Source organism: Macrobrachium rosenbergii, chromosome 48 (assembly GCF_040412425.1).
Source record: "Macrobrachium rosenbergii isolate ZJJX-2024 chromosome 48, ASM4041242v1, whole genome shotgun sequence".
In the NCBI taxonomy this organism is placed as follows: Eukaryota; Metazoa; Arthropoda; class Malacostraca; order Decapoda; family Palaemonidae; genus Macrobrachium; species Macrobrachium rosenbergii.
Genome location: NC_089788.1, coordinates 74,247,299 through 74,265,942, shown reverse-complemented (window position 1 = coordinate 74,265,942; position 18,644 = coordinate 74,247,299). Strand labels below are relative to the sequence as shown.

The following is an 18,644-nucleotide window of genomic DNA, read 5'->3' as shown; positions in this document are numbered from 1 at the left end:
AAAGAATTTGTGAAGAAACCAGAATCTCTAATCTGCCTTCGTCAATAGCAGTCACAGATATAACGAAGTAAAAATGCATATTTACAATTCACATATTTACGCCACTGCCTAAAATATAAATTTACAGAACACGGTGCTCATTTTCTCTCTCACGAAACAACACACACCCAGAACAGGAACCACGAAAGAAGGTCGAAGGAAGATGATAAAAAAGCATAAGAAAATCTCCAGGAAGCCCTACTTAAGTTCCTTTATTTCTAGAACCAAAAAACCCTGAGTTTGCAACCAAAAAAAAATGCAATTTCGTCAGGATTCTGGATGCAAGGGAAATACAATGGGGAGGAACTGGACAGGAACAAAAACTAGGCCCATTAACAACTCATAATATCTTCGAGAGGAGTAATAAGAGTATTATGAATGGGTTTGTGCAACCCAAACATTGAGTGGTGATGAGATTGGACGATGTTTTTCGTAAAAAAAATTAGTGATGTTTCTTTTATGCTATGTAGTATTGTTTTTCATTCTCGTTCTACTCAGTTTGTTTTCAGTTAATGATGTGGAAAAACGAAGAATTTAATGAATAAACAATAATTTTTATTGCGAAGAAGACGGGCTTCGTGTTCACTCAGATTTTTCAGACCAGATTTATAGTTGAATAATTTTTTTCATATATTGAATATTTGGACAGACAATCTAAGATTAATTTGATAGAATGTTTGCTACCAAAAATATTGGAACTTTGCCCCGATACAGATTTCCCAGTACAATTCCATAACTGCATAACATATACGAAAGTCTTTTTTTTTTTTTCATTTCGGAAATGAAGAAAATATTAAACCTTCAACAACATTTTGGTCATCAGCGACTTGAGGTAGCAATACACCTGTTAGAAAAAAATCATACAAAAACCGATGCATGGGCCAAAAGTAATTACCAATAGACATGCAAGGTCAAGATCTTGTTTCTCGTCTTTAGAGAGAAGAAGAAGAAGAAGAAGAAGAAGAAGAAGAAGAAGAAGAAGAAGAAGAAGAAGAAGAAGAAGAAGAAGAAGAAGAAGAAGAAGAAGAAGAAGTGAAAGGGGGGAAAAAATAAAAACACTGACCGATTTCTCAACAGAAACATCGAACTGACCAACCAGATGAGTATTTCCATATTTGCTATTCGTCTTTACCTTTAACCTCCCTTACAAACTTCGTGAAGACTGCTTACTCAAGGTTGTTTGTGGAATAAATATTGCGAGACAATTCTCTTCGTACGAGAGAAAGTGTTACAATTATAACTGGACATAGGAAACTACAATGGAAGGAATTACACAGGCTAGTTTCTTAGAAAACTCTGAGTCAGTCGAAAGCAAATTGTGTCGTATATAAATTTCCCGTGTAAGAGATTGGAATATATGTAACTAGATAAAACCATTCAAACTGAATGCAGTTACATCCACTCATTTTCCGGCAAAAAGAGGGGATAGAAAATGACAAAAGTCAATTTGAAATGTAAATGTGAAAGGTTTTGTGGATTAAGTTATGCAGATACGAAAAAAAGTTGGTGCTAACATAGAATGACCAGCAAGGGAATTCTTAGGAAATATAACCTTACATGATTTAAAAGATTTAATCTTGGACAGATAATATTAAGACTTTCCCCACTTGGTAAAAAAAAAAAAAATATAAATTCGTATTGTGTTCCCTTCTTGCTATCCATCAAACCCAAGACATATTTCTAAGGTAACTCACCTTCAAAAATCATGAATAAGATTTGAGCTCACAGAGCATGACTGAAACCACATGGTTTCTATAAAAAAAGGTAGGAGTAACATTAAATGTTATTCCTTCACTTTGAACGACTAGACATTGAGATGCGCTTATTGTTAATATTACTGAACTTGACCTAAGTGAGAAAAAAAAAATTAGTCTACGTCATCGAGAGCCTTCAACTCTAAGACGGAATACGGGTGTTAAAAGTTAATCAGTTCCTGAGAGCCACGAAGCCAAGGTTTGGAATGTGGCAGGAAGTGAATTAGCCCTGGAATATGGCGGGTAATTGGGTCAAATTTAGGATAATTGGGTTACGAGCATTTGCAACCCTCCAAACGGAATAAAAAGAAGCCATAAAAAAAAACGGTAGGTAAATATCTTAGTACTTTAGGATGTGCGGAAGAAATCTTTAATTTTTTTTATTTCGGTAGGTGAATAAGGAAGTTAGGAAATGTAACATTCTAACGCTGGTGTGAAAGTAGAGAGAGAGAGAGAGAGTATTTGTTCAATATCTCTGTTTTATGTTAAATTTATCAGATTTGAAGAAAATTTTTCGTATAAATATATATAGATATACACTTACACACAAGCACGTATATATCTACATATATATACATTTGTATATGTATATACTGTACACACACACACACATATATATATACATATAATACATATACATATGTATTTATAAGCTCCATTTTCCAAGATCTCTATTAGATATATAAAACTTGTCTGATGCAACGCAATACAGAAAAGAACGAAATGAAAAGAGGAGAGAACAAAGTTTTCCCGAACACAAGGAGACCCTAACCTAAATCTGATAACATTTTTGCAGGATAGGTGACGCAAGAAATATAACACCTTCTTTCACGCACCTCCTCGAGAGAGAGAGAGAGAGAGAGAGAGAGAGAGAGAGAGAGAGAGAGAGAGAGAGATTTAATAGAGAGGAAATTCTTGCCAAGGATCATATGAAGCCACACCCAGGGGCGAGTATCTCACCCTACCCCGCCCCACCCCGCTACTTACCCCCTCAGGGAAATTGGGAGTGATATCACAGACTCTCTGGTCAAGTCGCCCTTGACATTTTAGAACGAAGAGATCGAGGAATACGAACGAGTGCATCCCGCAGTCGAGTGGGTGTTGTTTTTGTTTTCCTATTGCTTGATTTTTTTTTCTTTCTTTTCACTCCGGATGGTTATTGATGAGACCTTGCGTCCGTAAAGGTTGAGTTCTTAATTGAGGAAATTTGATTTTTTTTTTCTTTTTTTGGTCTGCTCTGAATTACTGTCTGGGTTTACGTGCTTATGATACATATTTGTGACTTCAAGAAGGAACATAATGGAGGAAGATATAATTGTGAATAATACGATTATTCTAAATGATTAGGAGGAAGGAAGGAAGAAGGAAGGAAGAACACTTACAAAATGCTCGAAAAGAAGAGTGGCAGATGTGTTAAAATGGAAGGGCCTTACAAATATCCAAGGTAGAGGTGAATGGTGCAATTTGTAAATACGATAACAATACCCTGTTGATGAGCCGTCTTTGTGGCTGCAACAGCCGGATTTTTATCAGATGTTCCCTGGAAAGTTCTTAGCAGGTATTGGCACCATCGACTAACAACCAGGTACTTAGTCCATGGCTTAGGTCAAGAGAGGCCCAGTGGAATTTAAGGAATGGGACCTGAAGCACTCTCCCTCTCTTGGAATCAAATCCGGGACCCCTCGTTGTGAAAATATCGTCATAACCACTAGAAAACGAGGAAGCACATACACACATACACATACACTTACATATCTATCTCTCTATCTATATATCTATATCTATATATATATATATATATATATATATACATGTATCTACACATATATATATACATGTATCTACACACATATATATATATATATATATATATATATATATATATATATATATATATATATATATCAAGTAATCGTAACAGGACATATTGCATTTACGGAACTTCTTCCTCTTATTACGACATGGGAGGAAGTCAGACCAGCAATCATGATTTCGAAAACTCAAGGAAATTAGGTGTCAAATGATAAGAAGTTCTCCTTAAGTGGAACAGTTATGGGGAACAGGAGTCAGTGGATATTATCGCGTGAAGACAGGAAACTAAATGGCCAATAATCAGGAGTTATCAGAACATCGTAGGAGTTATCTTGCGGGGGGTAGATGTCTCGTTTTTTTTTAATCTTATTAATCTACTGAAGGGAATAGAGATTTATCGCTTATTAATGGAAGGATAGTATTGATGATAAGGATTTACTTGAACTTTCGTATCGACACTTGTCTCAGAGTGAAAAGACTTTTCAATTAAAAAGTACAAAAGACTTTCTGGTTGATAAGAGGATATACACATATACTCAAGTAAGCAAACACACACACACACGCATATATATACTGTATATAATATATATACATATATATATATGTGTGTGTGTATATATAATGTGTGTTTGTATATATATATATAATATATATATATTTGTATATATATATATATATATATATATATATATATATATGTATATATAATATATATGTTTATATATATATATATATATATATATATATATATATATATATATATTATATATATATATATGTGTGTGTGTGTGTGTAAATATAAGTAACTGCATTTATTAATTACTGAATCATTTTAACACTAATAATCAAATTGCCTTGACATTTAATGAAGGGAAAATGTAAATTAAAAAACACACGAAGAACTCAAGTAAAAAATAGAAAATCTTCAAGAAACAGATACCCAAAGCCCCACGTCTCAGAATCATTGTTTGCTTAAAATATCTCTTTCCTCTCTAAACAGATTAGGAAATAGAAGAGCAAGGTGAAGAATAAATAATAAAAAGATAAAAAAAAAAACATTTACATATGAAACTATCACGACCGAGCATCCATTTTCCATAGACAAAAAAGTGGACATCCTGACCTAAATGTTCTTTGTATATTTAAGCAGTTCTTATAAAGGAAAGGTAGGTTTTACATCAAGAACGAGAGAAAAAGAATGGGAATATTTCATAGCTGCTCTCAGTCTTGAGTTTGCATGCAAAGACCCAGCCCAAAAGAAGTCCTTGTTCGTTTGTCTGAAGACCAGCTCATTAGCAACAGATGCTTGTCACTCATTTGGATATAGAGACGCCTTTCACTAGTTTTCATGAGGCTATTATTAATGACGCAAAACTGAGTAAATCAAAAGTCATTATTGTTGGAACTTTAGTGTTGAAGAAACATTTTCTAGGAAAACGGTAAACGTTTTAATTAACTAGATTTTGTTCAGCTTTAATCATAGATTTACTCCAGATATTGACTACCTAAAAATTCGTTACGAGTAATTGTAAGAAAATCTATCATTTTAGTTATCTCCGTTCTCTTCAAACCTTTTAACTTAAGGCGGAAGAGACTGCAAGTCAGAGTCAGTAATCGAACTGACATCACCTTTGTCGAAATTCAGGATTTTTCGTGCGTTTACTGAGGCAGAAATTAACGAATGGTCGCAGTGTCCCGGAAAATAATGTCTCTCATGTATCAACTTCACATACAAGGAAAATAAACTAATAAGTTAATCCAGAGAAGAGACCAAGAGACCGAAGTGAAAGTACCGGACATGATACAGTTGACCGTGTGTGCTTCTGGGGGAACTGCTCTGCACTCCCAAAACCACCTCTGTTTTTCTCTCTCCCTTTCTTCCTCTCTTTTTTTGCGTCGAGAGGAAGGCGGAGTAATAGGAGGGGGGCCAACTCACCGGGAGGAAAGACGGGGAGAGACCTTGTTTTTATGCACATATGGCACTCGAGTGCCCCCGAAAAAAAGCGGTCCCCTCCCTCCTTGAGGTCAGTTCTGTCGGCGGTATAAATAGGGGAGGCACGGCTGGGATAAGACAGTTCGCTCCGAGTTCCCGAATCACGATGAACGCTAAGGTGAGCATTGTTAGCACATGATACGCATTTGGTTTAGCGAGAACAATGGGAGGAAAGGGGACCAGGGTAGACGAATATTGCGCTATACACTCTGACATTCTATAATGCTATAAATTAAATGTTTTTCAGCTTACGAGACGAAAGAGAATTGGCTTGTATTCTGTGGAATTGTAAGTTGCTCGATAGTATTATTATCAGTCACTGAGGGAGAGAATGGGGGAATTCATTCTTCAGAGTAAATTTTTATAATGTTTTCAGCTTAGTAAACCATACAAGAATAAAAATAAAGAGAAGGGGTGCTTACAGTAACAATCTAAATTAATTAGGAAAGTGGGGATGACCTTTGTTCATAGTATCACGCATCACTCCATTGTTTATTGTTCATCTCTCTCTCTCTCTCTCTCTCTCTCTCTCTCTCTCTCTCTCTCTCTCTCTCTCTCTCTCTCTCTCTCTCTCTCTCTAACTTCTATCTATCAATCTATCTGTCTATCTTTTATCTATCTAACTATCTTTATATATCTCTCTATATCTATCTATCTATCTACTTATCTATTGATCTATCTACCTATCTGTCTATATATATATTTTTTCTGTGCTTAATTTTATAAACTTAAAGAACTTTTTAGAAATTTTTGCGGCTTCTTTCTAATATAACACAGAAAACTCACACACACACAGAGAGAGAGAGAGAGAGAGAGAGAGAGAGAGAGAGAGAGAAGAAGAAGAAGAAGAAGAAGAAGAAGAATACCCATCCAATTACGAGCAACGAAGAGCAGGAACCAATCCTAAAAATCTTGAAAACCAACAACAAGCTTTTTATACGCATATGACATCATAATTCTTAGGTATCCAAGAATACTGACTTCCTTTTTTTACCACAGGTCTTCTTCCTTCTGGGTCTGGTGGCTGTCGCAGCCGCTGACAAGCGCCCTCCTGCATACTCCTACAATGCCCCGGTGAGTTGAAAGTGCTTTTTGAAAGTACTTTTAAGTCTTGGTTTCTGTCATTTCTATTTTTTTTTATAAAGTCTTGCCTTGATCGTAATTGTATCTGGTCATTTTTCGTGGAATGGTTTTGAAGAAAGAATTGTCGGGCTTGTGACATTCTCCTGGTGTTAATGTTCATAGTGATTTCAACTGTACCGTAGATACCGATCTTGAATGTTGAACTTTGGGAAATGTAAATATAAGTCGAGCGCATTCATATCTTACCAGTTTCCTGGTGGAGTATAATTTAATGTTGAAATGACAGGGAGGAAGAAATTAAGAAATATGAGTAAAATATGCCCATATCTAATAACTTTTCAGAGATCAGTTTTGAATATCGAACTATTACGAAATACGCAAATGAGATAACCATATCCTAGCTTGTCGTTCTTACGGAATATGACTCTTTATGAGTTACCTAACCTAGATTTTTTAATTAAAGGGTAATATGAAATCAGGGTTGATAACGTTCCTATCTTTTCGAAAAGCTATATTTTGCTGCCTGCAATATCTAGAAATGTCGACGTGAAAGATCAAATAGAACCGTGTCTATCATATCCATAGTCTTCTGAGAGACAACCATTTTGATAGGAAGAGATAAAGGGGATTATTTTTGTTTGAAAAAATCCTAGCTAGTAATGCCAATATAAACAAAATTTCTCTAAGCATTACATACGTGATTTTATTTTCCATCACGAATATCAAGCTTTTTTATTGTTATACAATGTCCAAAAATTGTACCTATCATTGCGTTTGACTTTATATGATTCACTTTACAGAAACCTAACGATTACCCTCTTTATAATGATAAATGCTCATAGAAGTGTATATTTCGTAAGAGAACATCGACGAAACACTCATTTAATTTAATCCGTTTATTCGCTCATTTAGTCAGTTCTTCACTCATTTAAAATCTGTCCTTTACTCAATTAAAAACAATCCTTTACTCATTTAAATGGCATTTCTTCACTTGATTATATCCAGTCCTTCACTCATTGAAAAGCAAAAGTCACTCATTTACATTGCATTCCTTCACTCCTTTCAATGGTAATCCTTCACTCATTTAAATGGCAATCCTTAACTTATTTAAATACAATCCTTCACTCTTTTAAATGTAATCCTTCACTCATTTAAACAAATTCCTTACTCGTTTAGATTAAATCCTTCACTCATTTAAAAGCAATCCTTCACACACCTAAACGGCATTCCTTCACTCATCGAAAAGCAACCCTTCACTCACTTAAATGGCATTACTTCAGGCCTCCTTCGAAAGCTCCGACGAGTCCACCGAAGCCAAGTACGACTTCAACTGGGCCGTCAAGGACGAGTACTCCGGCAACGACTTCGGCCACCAGGAGTCCCGCGACGGCGACCACACCCAGGGATCCTACTACGTCCAGCTCCCCGACGGCCGCCTGCAGAAGGTGACCTACTTCGTCGACGGAGACTCCGGCTACGTAGCTGAGGTCAGCTACGAGGGAGAGGCTCGCTACCCAGACTCAGTCGAGTCCCGGGAATACTCAGCCCCCAGACCCACCTATTCAGCCCCAAGGCCCACTTACTCAGCCCCTGATTCCGAGGAATCCGTGGAGGTGCCCGTCTACAGCCCACCAAGACGCACTTATGGATTCCCTCAGTAAACTCTCTTCGGCTGTGATACTCTTGCACAATCTTTCTACTCGTATTTAATTTTTCGCTATGCAAAGATTGTATTTATAGAATAAAAGGACTGAAGCAAAATACTGGGTTTTTATGATTAGTGGAAATTTTCTTAGTAATGACGCAGGTTGACTGATAAAGAGTGCATTATCAAAATCTCCTAATACGGAAGTAAAATTAGTACCGTAACTATTGGAAAAGGAAGGTGTTTGTGCGCTAAAATAGGATAAAGAGGGTGACCAGTTACATTGTGGAAATAAATACTAAATTTACATTCTTTATTTCCCCGCATATATATATATATATACATATACATATATATATATATATATATATATATATATATATATATATATATATATATATATATATTTATATATTTACATGTATATATATTTATATATACATATATATATATATATATATATATATATATATATATATATATATATATATATATATATATATATCCGTTACCGGAAACGTGCGCATGAAGAATTAGATATGTCTTTGTTACTTTTCACTTCATTGCTGAATACAAAACAATAAGTTTAATAAAAATGCAAAATTAAATGAAAAGTTCAAGACCGTTTAGTATAACTCATCATAGTCATATGATTCTTCTTAGAGCTTCAGTAGTTAATGAAATGAAATACAGTAATCGGTATGATAATTTGGGACAAGTGAATCGAAAACAGTAACAAGAGAAACATCTAAAATAATTTTTATATGAACGGTTTCACAAAGATAATAAAAAATTCTTTTCGTACCAATAATATCCGGAGAACAAAGAATCATGATTATAATTCTGCTCCTGAATTGCATTTCAACCTTGTATTTACTTCGTCTCTCACGTTAAAACGTAGAAACACAAACATGCACTTTCACACACAAACATACACCCACAAACACATGTACTATTTAGATTCCTGTACAACAGAAACACCTCCCAACAGCGCCTTCTCAAACTATACTAATAAACGATCGGTAGTCACGGTTACTTCCACAACTGGCGACTGTCCCAAATAAACAGGAGCCACTGTGAGAGCTTCGTCACTTTCCTGATTGGCTGAAATCATCTCTCGCGTTCCACTCATTTTGCAGCTGATAGAATAACCCTGGAAGGTGATTGGTCATTTAGTCTTTGATTTAATTAAACTGGGGTTTCACATGTGATTTGTTTACGAAATATCTAGGAAAATCTTTGCCAGCTTTCTTAGTCGATTGGTGGCCTACGCTGGAGATAATGAATGGAGGTTAAATAGTCTAATTTTTTATTGTGGAAAAGGTACTTGTGAATACACACACACAACACACACATATATATATATATATATATATATATATATATATATATATATATATATATATATATATATATATATCTGTATGTGTATTCACAATTACCTCTTCCACACAATACATATATATACAGTATATATATATATATATATATATATATATATATATATATATATATATATATATATATATATTATATATATATATATATCGACATCAAAGTATACTTTTGACATAAGGATAATTACATTCATTTATAAATTCAAAGGAGACTCATTGTTAGAATCAAGTCAGTAAACCAGTTAACATTAATTATGATACATTCCTTCAACAGAAATTGTGCATCGAATTTTACTTTCTTCTCTGAAATCTTAAATAATAAAAGATTGATATTTATTTGAATAATCTCAAAAAACGTTAACGGGAAACATGGCGTTCATCCCCCGGAGAGTTCGTTCAAGGCTGGCAAACGTTTGAACCTCCAGAGCCTGGTAGTCGTAATAGGGAAAGGACCGCATCCCGTTTTCTGCGATTCCTCCACGCTGCTGGAAAGACGACATCCCGTTTTCTATGAACGTTCGTACGTAGCGTGGGCGTATTCTCATTTGCCCTTGGAATACCAACACGTTCCATGAGAGTCTTAGACCGAACGCAAAGCTTTCAGTATCTTTATCTTTTCCTTTTTGCTTTACTTGATTCTGCGCATGGGTGGGTTTAGAATAACTTATTATTATTATTATTATTATTATTATTATTATTATTATTATTATTATTATTATAGTAGCTTGAGTCTTGAAATGGAGAAACAATCCACAGTTATGTAAATATACATATATTTAAAGATAAAACTACAGATAGCTTTCGGGAATCTCTCGGTTCCCCTTTTCAATCTGATTCCCGTGAGCTATCTGTACAGTTTTATCTTGAAATGTATGTGCATATACAAACTGTGGATTTCTTTATTATTATTATTATTATTATTATTATTATTATTATTATTATTATTATTATTATTATTATTATTATGTGGGACAAGCCACAATATACCTTTAATTAGGCTGGCACTAAAAGGTGAGGCCCTTTGCCTACTTATATCGTATTAAGATTAAGATTCTCATAATGCAGTATAAGGAAAAATGCCTTGATGTTTTGATGGGAGCTATTTAAGGTTTTCATTTTATCATTTTATTACATAAGGCACTGTAAACTGATATTAACTTGTAAGCACCTTGCCCAGTTGCTTCTGTTAACCGCCTCGTATTAAAGCCTTTATACAAAAATATTTATGCAAGTTGATTCACCTTGTAATTTTTTTTACATGTGGTCTTCCTTTTTTTTTCAAGTTAATGACCTCTGCAAGCTTCTCCATTCTTCATTCATCTGAGGCACATGTGACTTTATACAATTTCACAAATTCTTGCTCTGCCATTTCAGACCATTCTCTAGTATTTTTATCAACTCAGGGCAGGTAAGGACGCAAAGGCACCGCTATTCATTTACCGTTTCTCTGAATGTACGGGAAATCGCACATTTACCCGCGTTATTTACGAGCATTCCACGTTACTTGAATAATTTCAGCCTTAAAATAAGCAGGACAAATTTCTTGTGCCATTTCTTACTTTGAATTTCAAATGAAATGTCCTGGAAAATATTACAAGCAAGAAATTATTATTATTATTATTATTATTATTATTATTATTATTATTATTATTATTATTATTATTATTATTATTATTATTATTATTATTATTATTATTATTATTATTCAGTAGATGAAACCTATTCATATGGAACAAGCCCACAGGACCACTTGAATTTCAAGCTTCCAAAGAATATGGTGTTCATTAGGAAGAAGTAAGAGGAAGTAAAGGGAAATACAGACAGAAGAATTCCAAGGAAAGCATAAAAAGTCAATTGATAGTTAAACTATATACTCGTAAAAGTGTAACAGAACCATAAAATCTCTGATGTGATGCAGAACAACCCTTCATTTTCAAATTAGGGGCAATTATGTAGTCAAAAAATGTTGATCAATAAAATCCACTTTAAGCAATGGGTGCAAAGCACAGCATAGGCATAGTAGAAAAGCAACAGGCAACTTTGTCTACTAATTAGACCTATGGGAAATCTATAGGTCTAACATACAAGATACCAACTTTCCCGAATGGTATCCACATAAAACTATAACAAGATACTATAAACAAGAAGCTATGAGAAAAATATACGCCTATGAATCAAGAGTAACTCCTAAAGCTATTTACAGCGAATTGCGTATAGGAACTTTGATAGTAAAGACTATTTACGTGAATGAGAAGCAAGCATTTTGGAAGCAAAATTGAACGTTGCATAGAAACGAGCTGAAAAATATAATAACAGAAGATAAAGAAAATATAGATATTGATAAAGATTTTAACTAGAGATGCGAATATTGTAATGTATATGCAACTAATTAACTGAAGCCTCAACGGTATAATTCGTTTGTTTGTTCTTATGCAAACTGAATGTCAAGATAAATGTCTGACGTTATACTTTGCTTATATGAACAATGTTGTCGTTATTTACAAATTGTTATCAAGTAAACGAAATTATGAACCACTGAGTGCCCTATCTTTAATTTTCAATGTATTTAATCCTTAGGTAGGTTAAAACTCTTATTGCGAGATTACTTTCCGTGACGTCAACCGGTTTCAGCGTCTTTTAACCTCAATTTTAGCCATACAGAGGCCTTATGTCGATGTATCTTGGGATCTCAAGGGACTCAGAAGTCTCGTAAGACTCTCCTGAGTCAGGAGCTGAGTACAGAGATCTCGAAGGTGCGTATGACTCAGCTGAGTCAGGCGGTGAGTAGGAGATCCTCGGTTGAGAATACAACGTCCTGGGGGCCGAGTAAGAAACCCGCGGCCGTGAGTAACCCCTAGACTCATCCGAATCCGGGTAGCGGGCCTCGCCTTCGTAGCTGACTTCAGCCACGTATCCGGAGTCCCCGTCGACGTAATAGCGGACCGTCTGGAGGCGACCGTCCGGAAGTTGGACGTAATAGGACCCTTGGGTTTCGGAGCCATCGCGGGATTCCCTGTGGCCGAAGTTGGCGCCGGTGTAGTCGTGTTTCACGGCGAAGTCGAAGTCGTATTTGGCTTCCGTGGATTCGTAAGATTCTTCGGACGATTCCTGAGTTTTTTGGGAAACGGTGAGATTTGGGTTTTTCTTTGATTTGTCGATTCTCATAAAAAAAAAATGTTACTAGAGTTTGAAATAATGATTTTGCTCGGGAGGAGATTACTGTGTCTAAGTATAAAAGCAGAATGCACGAAAAAGGATAAATTAATTAAAATACGAAGGAAGACATTCCTTGTGAAACTGAAAGTGAAATGAGCAAATGATCTAATACTTAAGAATATTCATAAGCGTAAAGATGATAATGTAATATAAACCTGACAAATAAATCGATCAATAACTAAATGATAAAACGTGACATAGACTTTCAATCTTCAAAATCACAGGAACCTACTGAATTTCTGTACCTATTTTAGCCAGTAGGGGCATAGGTTCTTGCCTGAGGGGCATAGGATTCTTACCTGAGGGGCATAGTATGAATAAGGGCGTCTGTCACCAGTTACAATGACAACCACTGCTGCCAAGGTAATTATCTGAAACTAAAAATAAGTTGATTGAAGTAATATATATATACATCTATTCATACATTATATATGTATGCATATACATGTAAATATATATATATATATATATATATATATATATATATATATATATATATATATATATATATATATATATTACACACACATATTACACACATACATATATATATATATATATATATATATATATATATATATATATATATATATATATATATATAAGTTTAAGTATGTGTATATATACATATATATATACAATAAACTGTAAAGTATTAGGCCATGTATATTCGATGTATAATACAGAGAGCTCTTAAACCATACCCTCAGCTTCATGTTGGTATCTGGGCGTGTTCTCGAGAGCGGGAAAGACAAAACTGACCTGACCCAGGAGGTAATTTGCCTTTTATATATAGTCAAAAGAGAAAAACGTGACGTCACTCACGTCACGTGATCTTTTTTTTTTCTTCCTTGGGCGTGCGAAGCCCAAGCGTAAAACCAGCGACGTTTTATGAAACAAATATTTAGGAATTCGAAATCATTTCTGGGTTACGGTCAAGTCGAACTGGTGTCTCGAATGCGCGGGAACTTTCGTTGGTTTTGAAAACTGGAGAATGTTACGTAACGTTAAGTAACACCACTGGTGATGGATGTTTATCATTTTGTGCGAGTTATCTCACGTTACTGAGTCAAAAGGTATGCTAATTCGGTAACACGATGCGAATTAGAGCGCTGTCTTGGCTAATGTATGAGGTGATTGTTATCTCAGAACTGACGGTGTTCAAAGATTGCTTCGTGGCTCTCTGATTTATGCATCATTCAGATCCAAACAACTGATATAAGATTGTAATTAGGGATGTGTATTTTTTCCAACACACACACACATACATATATATATATATATATATATATATATATATATATATATATATATATATATATATGTGTGTGTGTATGTATGAATGTATGTATATTTATAATATATGTATAATAATATAATATATATATATATATATATATATATATATATATATATATATATATATATATATATATATATATATATATATATATATATATAGAGAGAGAGAGAGAGAGAGAGAGAGAGAGAGAGAGAGAGAGAGAGAGAGAGAGAGAGAGATAGATAGATAGATACATACATAGATATACATATACTATATATTTATGTATATACAGATAATGATTATATATTTTGTGGGAGTTTCAGAGAAAAAATAAACAGGACAACAGTGTACGACGCATTTATAAAATTAATCTCCGATTCGTGGATGAAACTCATGTACAGAAAACTCCCACAAGACTAACCACTTCTATACGCATCAACAAAGGGCTCAGAAGCACTATGTCGAATCCCTCTACGCATTTACCTCTATCTTGCTGACTGAAACGGGTAAATAAAAAAGTATTTTCATGGAGTGTCAAGATAACCTCGTGTTATTTTTCGAGAGCAACAACGCAAGCCTTAATTGAGATCACGAGAGCCAGCAATTCAAAGCAAGTATTTCTGACAGCAGCAATGCTGCAATTTCAGTCAACTTGTCTTCTTGTCTTCAAAATTGTTTTGGGGCAGTAATTTTTACCTGAAGTTGATTTGAAAGCCAGAATATCTTAAAAATGATTTGTTGCAACAATATCCATCTTTTTTTCTTTCTTTAGATCTTCAGCTGAAAACCATTATGGACAGAGTCAAAAGACTATAAACCCAAAGGGAAATCATTCTGCAGAGAGAGAGAGAGAGAGAGAGAGAGAGAGAGAGAGAGAGAGAGAGAGAGAAATTAAAGCTGATAAATAAATCAATATGAGGGAATGGGAAATAAAACATCAGCAGAATGCAGGAATGAATTTGTTCCTGCTGAACAAAACTGATGCAACGCTTTTAAACGGAAGATAAATCTGTCTGTAACATCAATTTCTAGTGGAGGGTAAGTTTTGGGTATGTATTTTTAGAAGAATATAATTTTTATCCCTCAAATTCATGTGAAAATAGTTTTTATCAAACGACTTTCCAATAAAGAATAAATTTTGTAACAGTAAATTTTGTAGTGGTAATAATTTCCACCTGTAGGGAGTTTAACACAAAAATTATTGTAAAGAGAAGATAATTCTGCACTTGATCTGTACCCTGGTCTTCCATTTAAGAACTGGTTCAGAAATGGTTCCTGCAAGGTCGTAAAACGAAGGTTTATGACGGTACAAGATGCCAAGAACATTATCCGAACGACTTGTTTAGACCTTTACTATACTTCTGTGTTCTCCTTTTCTTACCAGTTGTTTGAGCTTTGGTCTTCTTCTTCGAACCTTTGTTTACGAAAGGTGGGAAAGGTTCGTCGAGAGAAGGTTGGAAGTCTGGAGCTCATAGTGACGTAGTTTTGAATTGGTTTTATTGGTCTTGTAATGTCAGATTTAACATACTTTTTTATCACTTACATGTAAAATGGCAAGCCATTTGCCGTGACGAATATACGTCTTATATTTACATTTCAAAAATACATAACTTAGAGGCGTATTCCAAACTCTGTGAATGAGTGTTGCAAGAGGATTTGTTGCGCTGTACTAAAGGCTTACGTTACATCATGTTCGCCCGAACGACTTCGACCATTAAGTTCTATCAGATTCGTGAAATGAATATAAGATTACTTTGAAACATTGCCTCTTGCGTCGCTCAAGAATATGATAAGCCTGTAAACCAGTTTTCAAGGCCTGTAGCAGTACATCTGATGTACAAGATATTTAATAATTCTTCATTCAAATAATGATTAATTCTTGGGTTTCTTACGGCATATTTTACTAACCTGGTACTTATACTTTTGAAAAAAGGTTTAGTATTCAAATCGAAATAATAGTAATTTACCCGAGGAGTGAGTTCGGAAACTTTACAGTTATTTTGTTTGAACCATTTGCATCATAATTCATGAGTTCTGTAATCACACTGACTCTTATTCCACGCATAGGAAAAATAGCTTTAATTATCTTTATCTTATTGGTTTTTGAAACTATTTTATCGCCAGTTTCTACAGCCGTGTAGTTCCTTCACTCGCTCTGTTCGCATCTAAATAAATAAATGCTTATTGTTCGTGATGACTTAACTGTTAAAAGATCATTTTTGTCTCTAGCATCTGTTATTATCAATTTTTGCTGACGATTACAAAATATTTAACTTTTGTTGTGTTTGGATCATCACGTGATCTGTACATCGATCTTTACCCAGCTTTAGTGATTGAGAATTTTCATTCTAAGGTTAAAAAAGGTCCACACTGAGTTATCGGTAGTTTCTTCGTTTCAAAATGGCGGTTGGAAAGGATTTTTAACGGGATACATTAAGACAACTTTCGTTAATCATAATTCGATATGGAAGAAATAGGGAGTTGCATATATACTGTATATATATATGTAGATAGATAGATAGATAGATAGATAGATAGATAGATAGATAGATAGATAGATAGATATATAGATAGATAGATAGATATATATATATATATATATATATATATATATATATATATATATATATATATATATATATATATATATATAACATAAGTACCAGTGAATAACCAAAACAAAGAGACGTAAATCGCAGAATAATTCAAATTTAAAACAGCGAACATTGTGAGAAACAAAACGGCAGAAAATAAAGTCTTTATTTTATTGTTAAAATTACTAACAAAACGCTAAATAAATTCCTATTTTAGTTCACAACCCGCAATCGACCGCATCTGGGAAATATACCAACATTTACCAAAGATTATTTCCTTTTGTAACTGAGACTTGGAACCTGTAAGCCCTGTTTACAAAGACGCAGGGAGAAAGAGGCTCACGCCACGAATAAATTGGTCCAGTAAACATTTCGGGGTTTCTTTTAGGACCCGGGGGTCAACGGGGCGAACGACCGACCTTGGCCACCATACCCCAAAACGGATTCTCCCGAAAATGGGCGCGGTCATTCCTTCTCGCGTGCCCGGGTAATGTTTCTCGTATATGTTAAAAAAATATGAAAAAAGAGGCATGCATCATTTGATACGGGTATATATTTCTTTTTATTTTATTTAACTTTTCACTTTCATATTTTGCGATTTGGGGGATGGTTCCTGCCCTCAAAAAAAAAAAAAAATGCATGGATGAACACTGGCATGCACAATGTGTTACGGGTTTATTTTTCTTTTTTATTTTATTCGTATTCCGCATTTTATCTCTCTTTCACTTTTATTTTTCTGTAAAAGAAAACTATTGTGCCGGTTTTGTCTGTTCGTCCGCACCTTATTCTGTCCGCACTTTTTCTGCCCGCCCTCAGATCTTAAAAACTACTGAGGCTAGAGGGCTGTAAATTGGTATGTTGATCATCCACCCTCCAATCATCAAACATAACAAATTGCAGCCCTCTAGTCTCATAGTTTTCATTTTATTTAAGGTTAAAGTTAGCCATAATCGTGCTTCTGGCAGCGATATAGGCCAGCCCACCACCGGGCCATGGTTAAAGTTTCATAGGCCGCGGCTCATACAGCATCATACCGAGACCACCGAAAGATAGATCTATTTTCTGTGGCCTTGATTATACGATGTACAGAAAAGTCGATTGCGCCGAAGAAACTCCGGCGCATTTTTTTTTTTACAGAGCATGGAACTAAATTCACATTGAACGGAAATGACGTATGCTTATACACTACGCATACATTCTGCAAATATTTTTATATACAAGACAAATTCTTTCGCCTATGAGGCCATTATGACGTTTCAGTAAATTATGTTACATATTCTTTTTTGATTTCTAGTTTCAATTATCTAATGAATCTTTACTCATTCTCTTTGTGTAAAAAAAAAATTTGAATGGCTTTCTGCATGACAACGCATTGTCCGTCCAGTTTTTGACGCAACCTCACTTTGTTTTTTGTTTTGATCTGTTCTACTCTCTCTCTCTCTCTCTCTCTCTCTCTCTCTCTCTCTCTCTCTCTCTCTCTTTATATATATATATATATATATATATATATATATATATATATATATATATATATATATATATATATATACATACATACATACATACATACATACATACATACATACATACATACATACATACATACATACATACATATATATATACATACATACATATATATATATATGACATACTTATTTCATGCTGCATACAGTGTCGTCCATTTATTATTTAAGCCCACTCTTCCTTGCATCATTTTTGGCCTCATTGCTTTAATTCACTTTTTTTATTTAAAGAAAATAAAGAAAAAACAAAATAGTCATTTTAATAGTAAATCGGAGACAGGCACATTCATTTCAAACAGA

The 18,644-nt window shown here is 34.4% G+C and overlaps 2 protein-coding genes across 5 annotated transcripts in view; one reads left to right on the top strand and one right to left on the bottom strand.

Moving 5' to 3' along the window:
* Positions 1–18,644, top strand: part of LOC136831560 (pro-resilin-like) — a 367,651-nt gene that overhangs the window by 94,395 nt on the left and 254,612 nt on the right. Inside the window, exons 1-3 of one of the 4 annotated variants that reach the window (XM_067092146.1) lie at positions 5,625–5,716; positions 6,598–6,672; positions 7,962–8,442. The exons of 2 other annotated variants lie outside the window; for them this stretch is intronic. In XM_067092146.1, coding sequence (XP_066948247.1) covers positions 5,705–5,716; positions 6,598–6,672; positions 7,962–8,342 — 468 coding nt within the window. In that variant the 5' untranslated portion in view covers positions 5,625–5,704 and the 3' untranslated portion in view covers positions 8,343–8,442. Of the gene's footprint in view, positions 1–5,624; positions 5,717–6,597; positions 6,673–7,961; positions 8,443–18,644 lie in introns of those variants that run through there. One more of the 4 variants, XM_067092150.1, reaches the window with a different exon arrangement.
* LOC136831652 (cuticle protein 7-like) lies at positions 11,671–13,655 on the bottom strand. Its single transcript, XM_067092280.1, has 3 exons — positions 13,644–13,655; positions 13,239–13,316; positions 11,671–12,831 (listed from the first exon to the last, which is right to left on the bottom strand). The coding sequence occupies exons 1-3, from the start codon at positions 13,653–13,655 to the stop codon at positions 12,373–12,375; spliced, it is 549 nt and encodes a 182-aa protein (XP_066948381.1). The 3' UTR covers positions 11,671–12,372.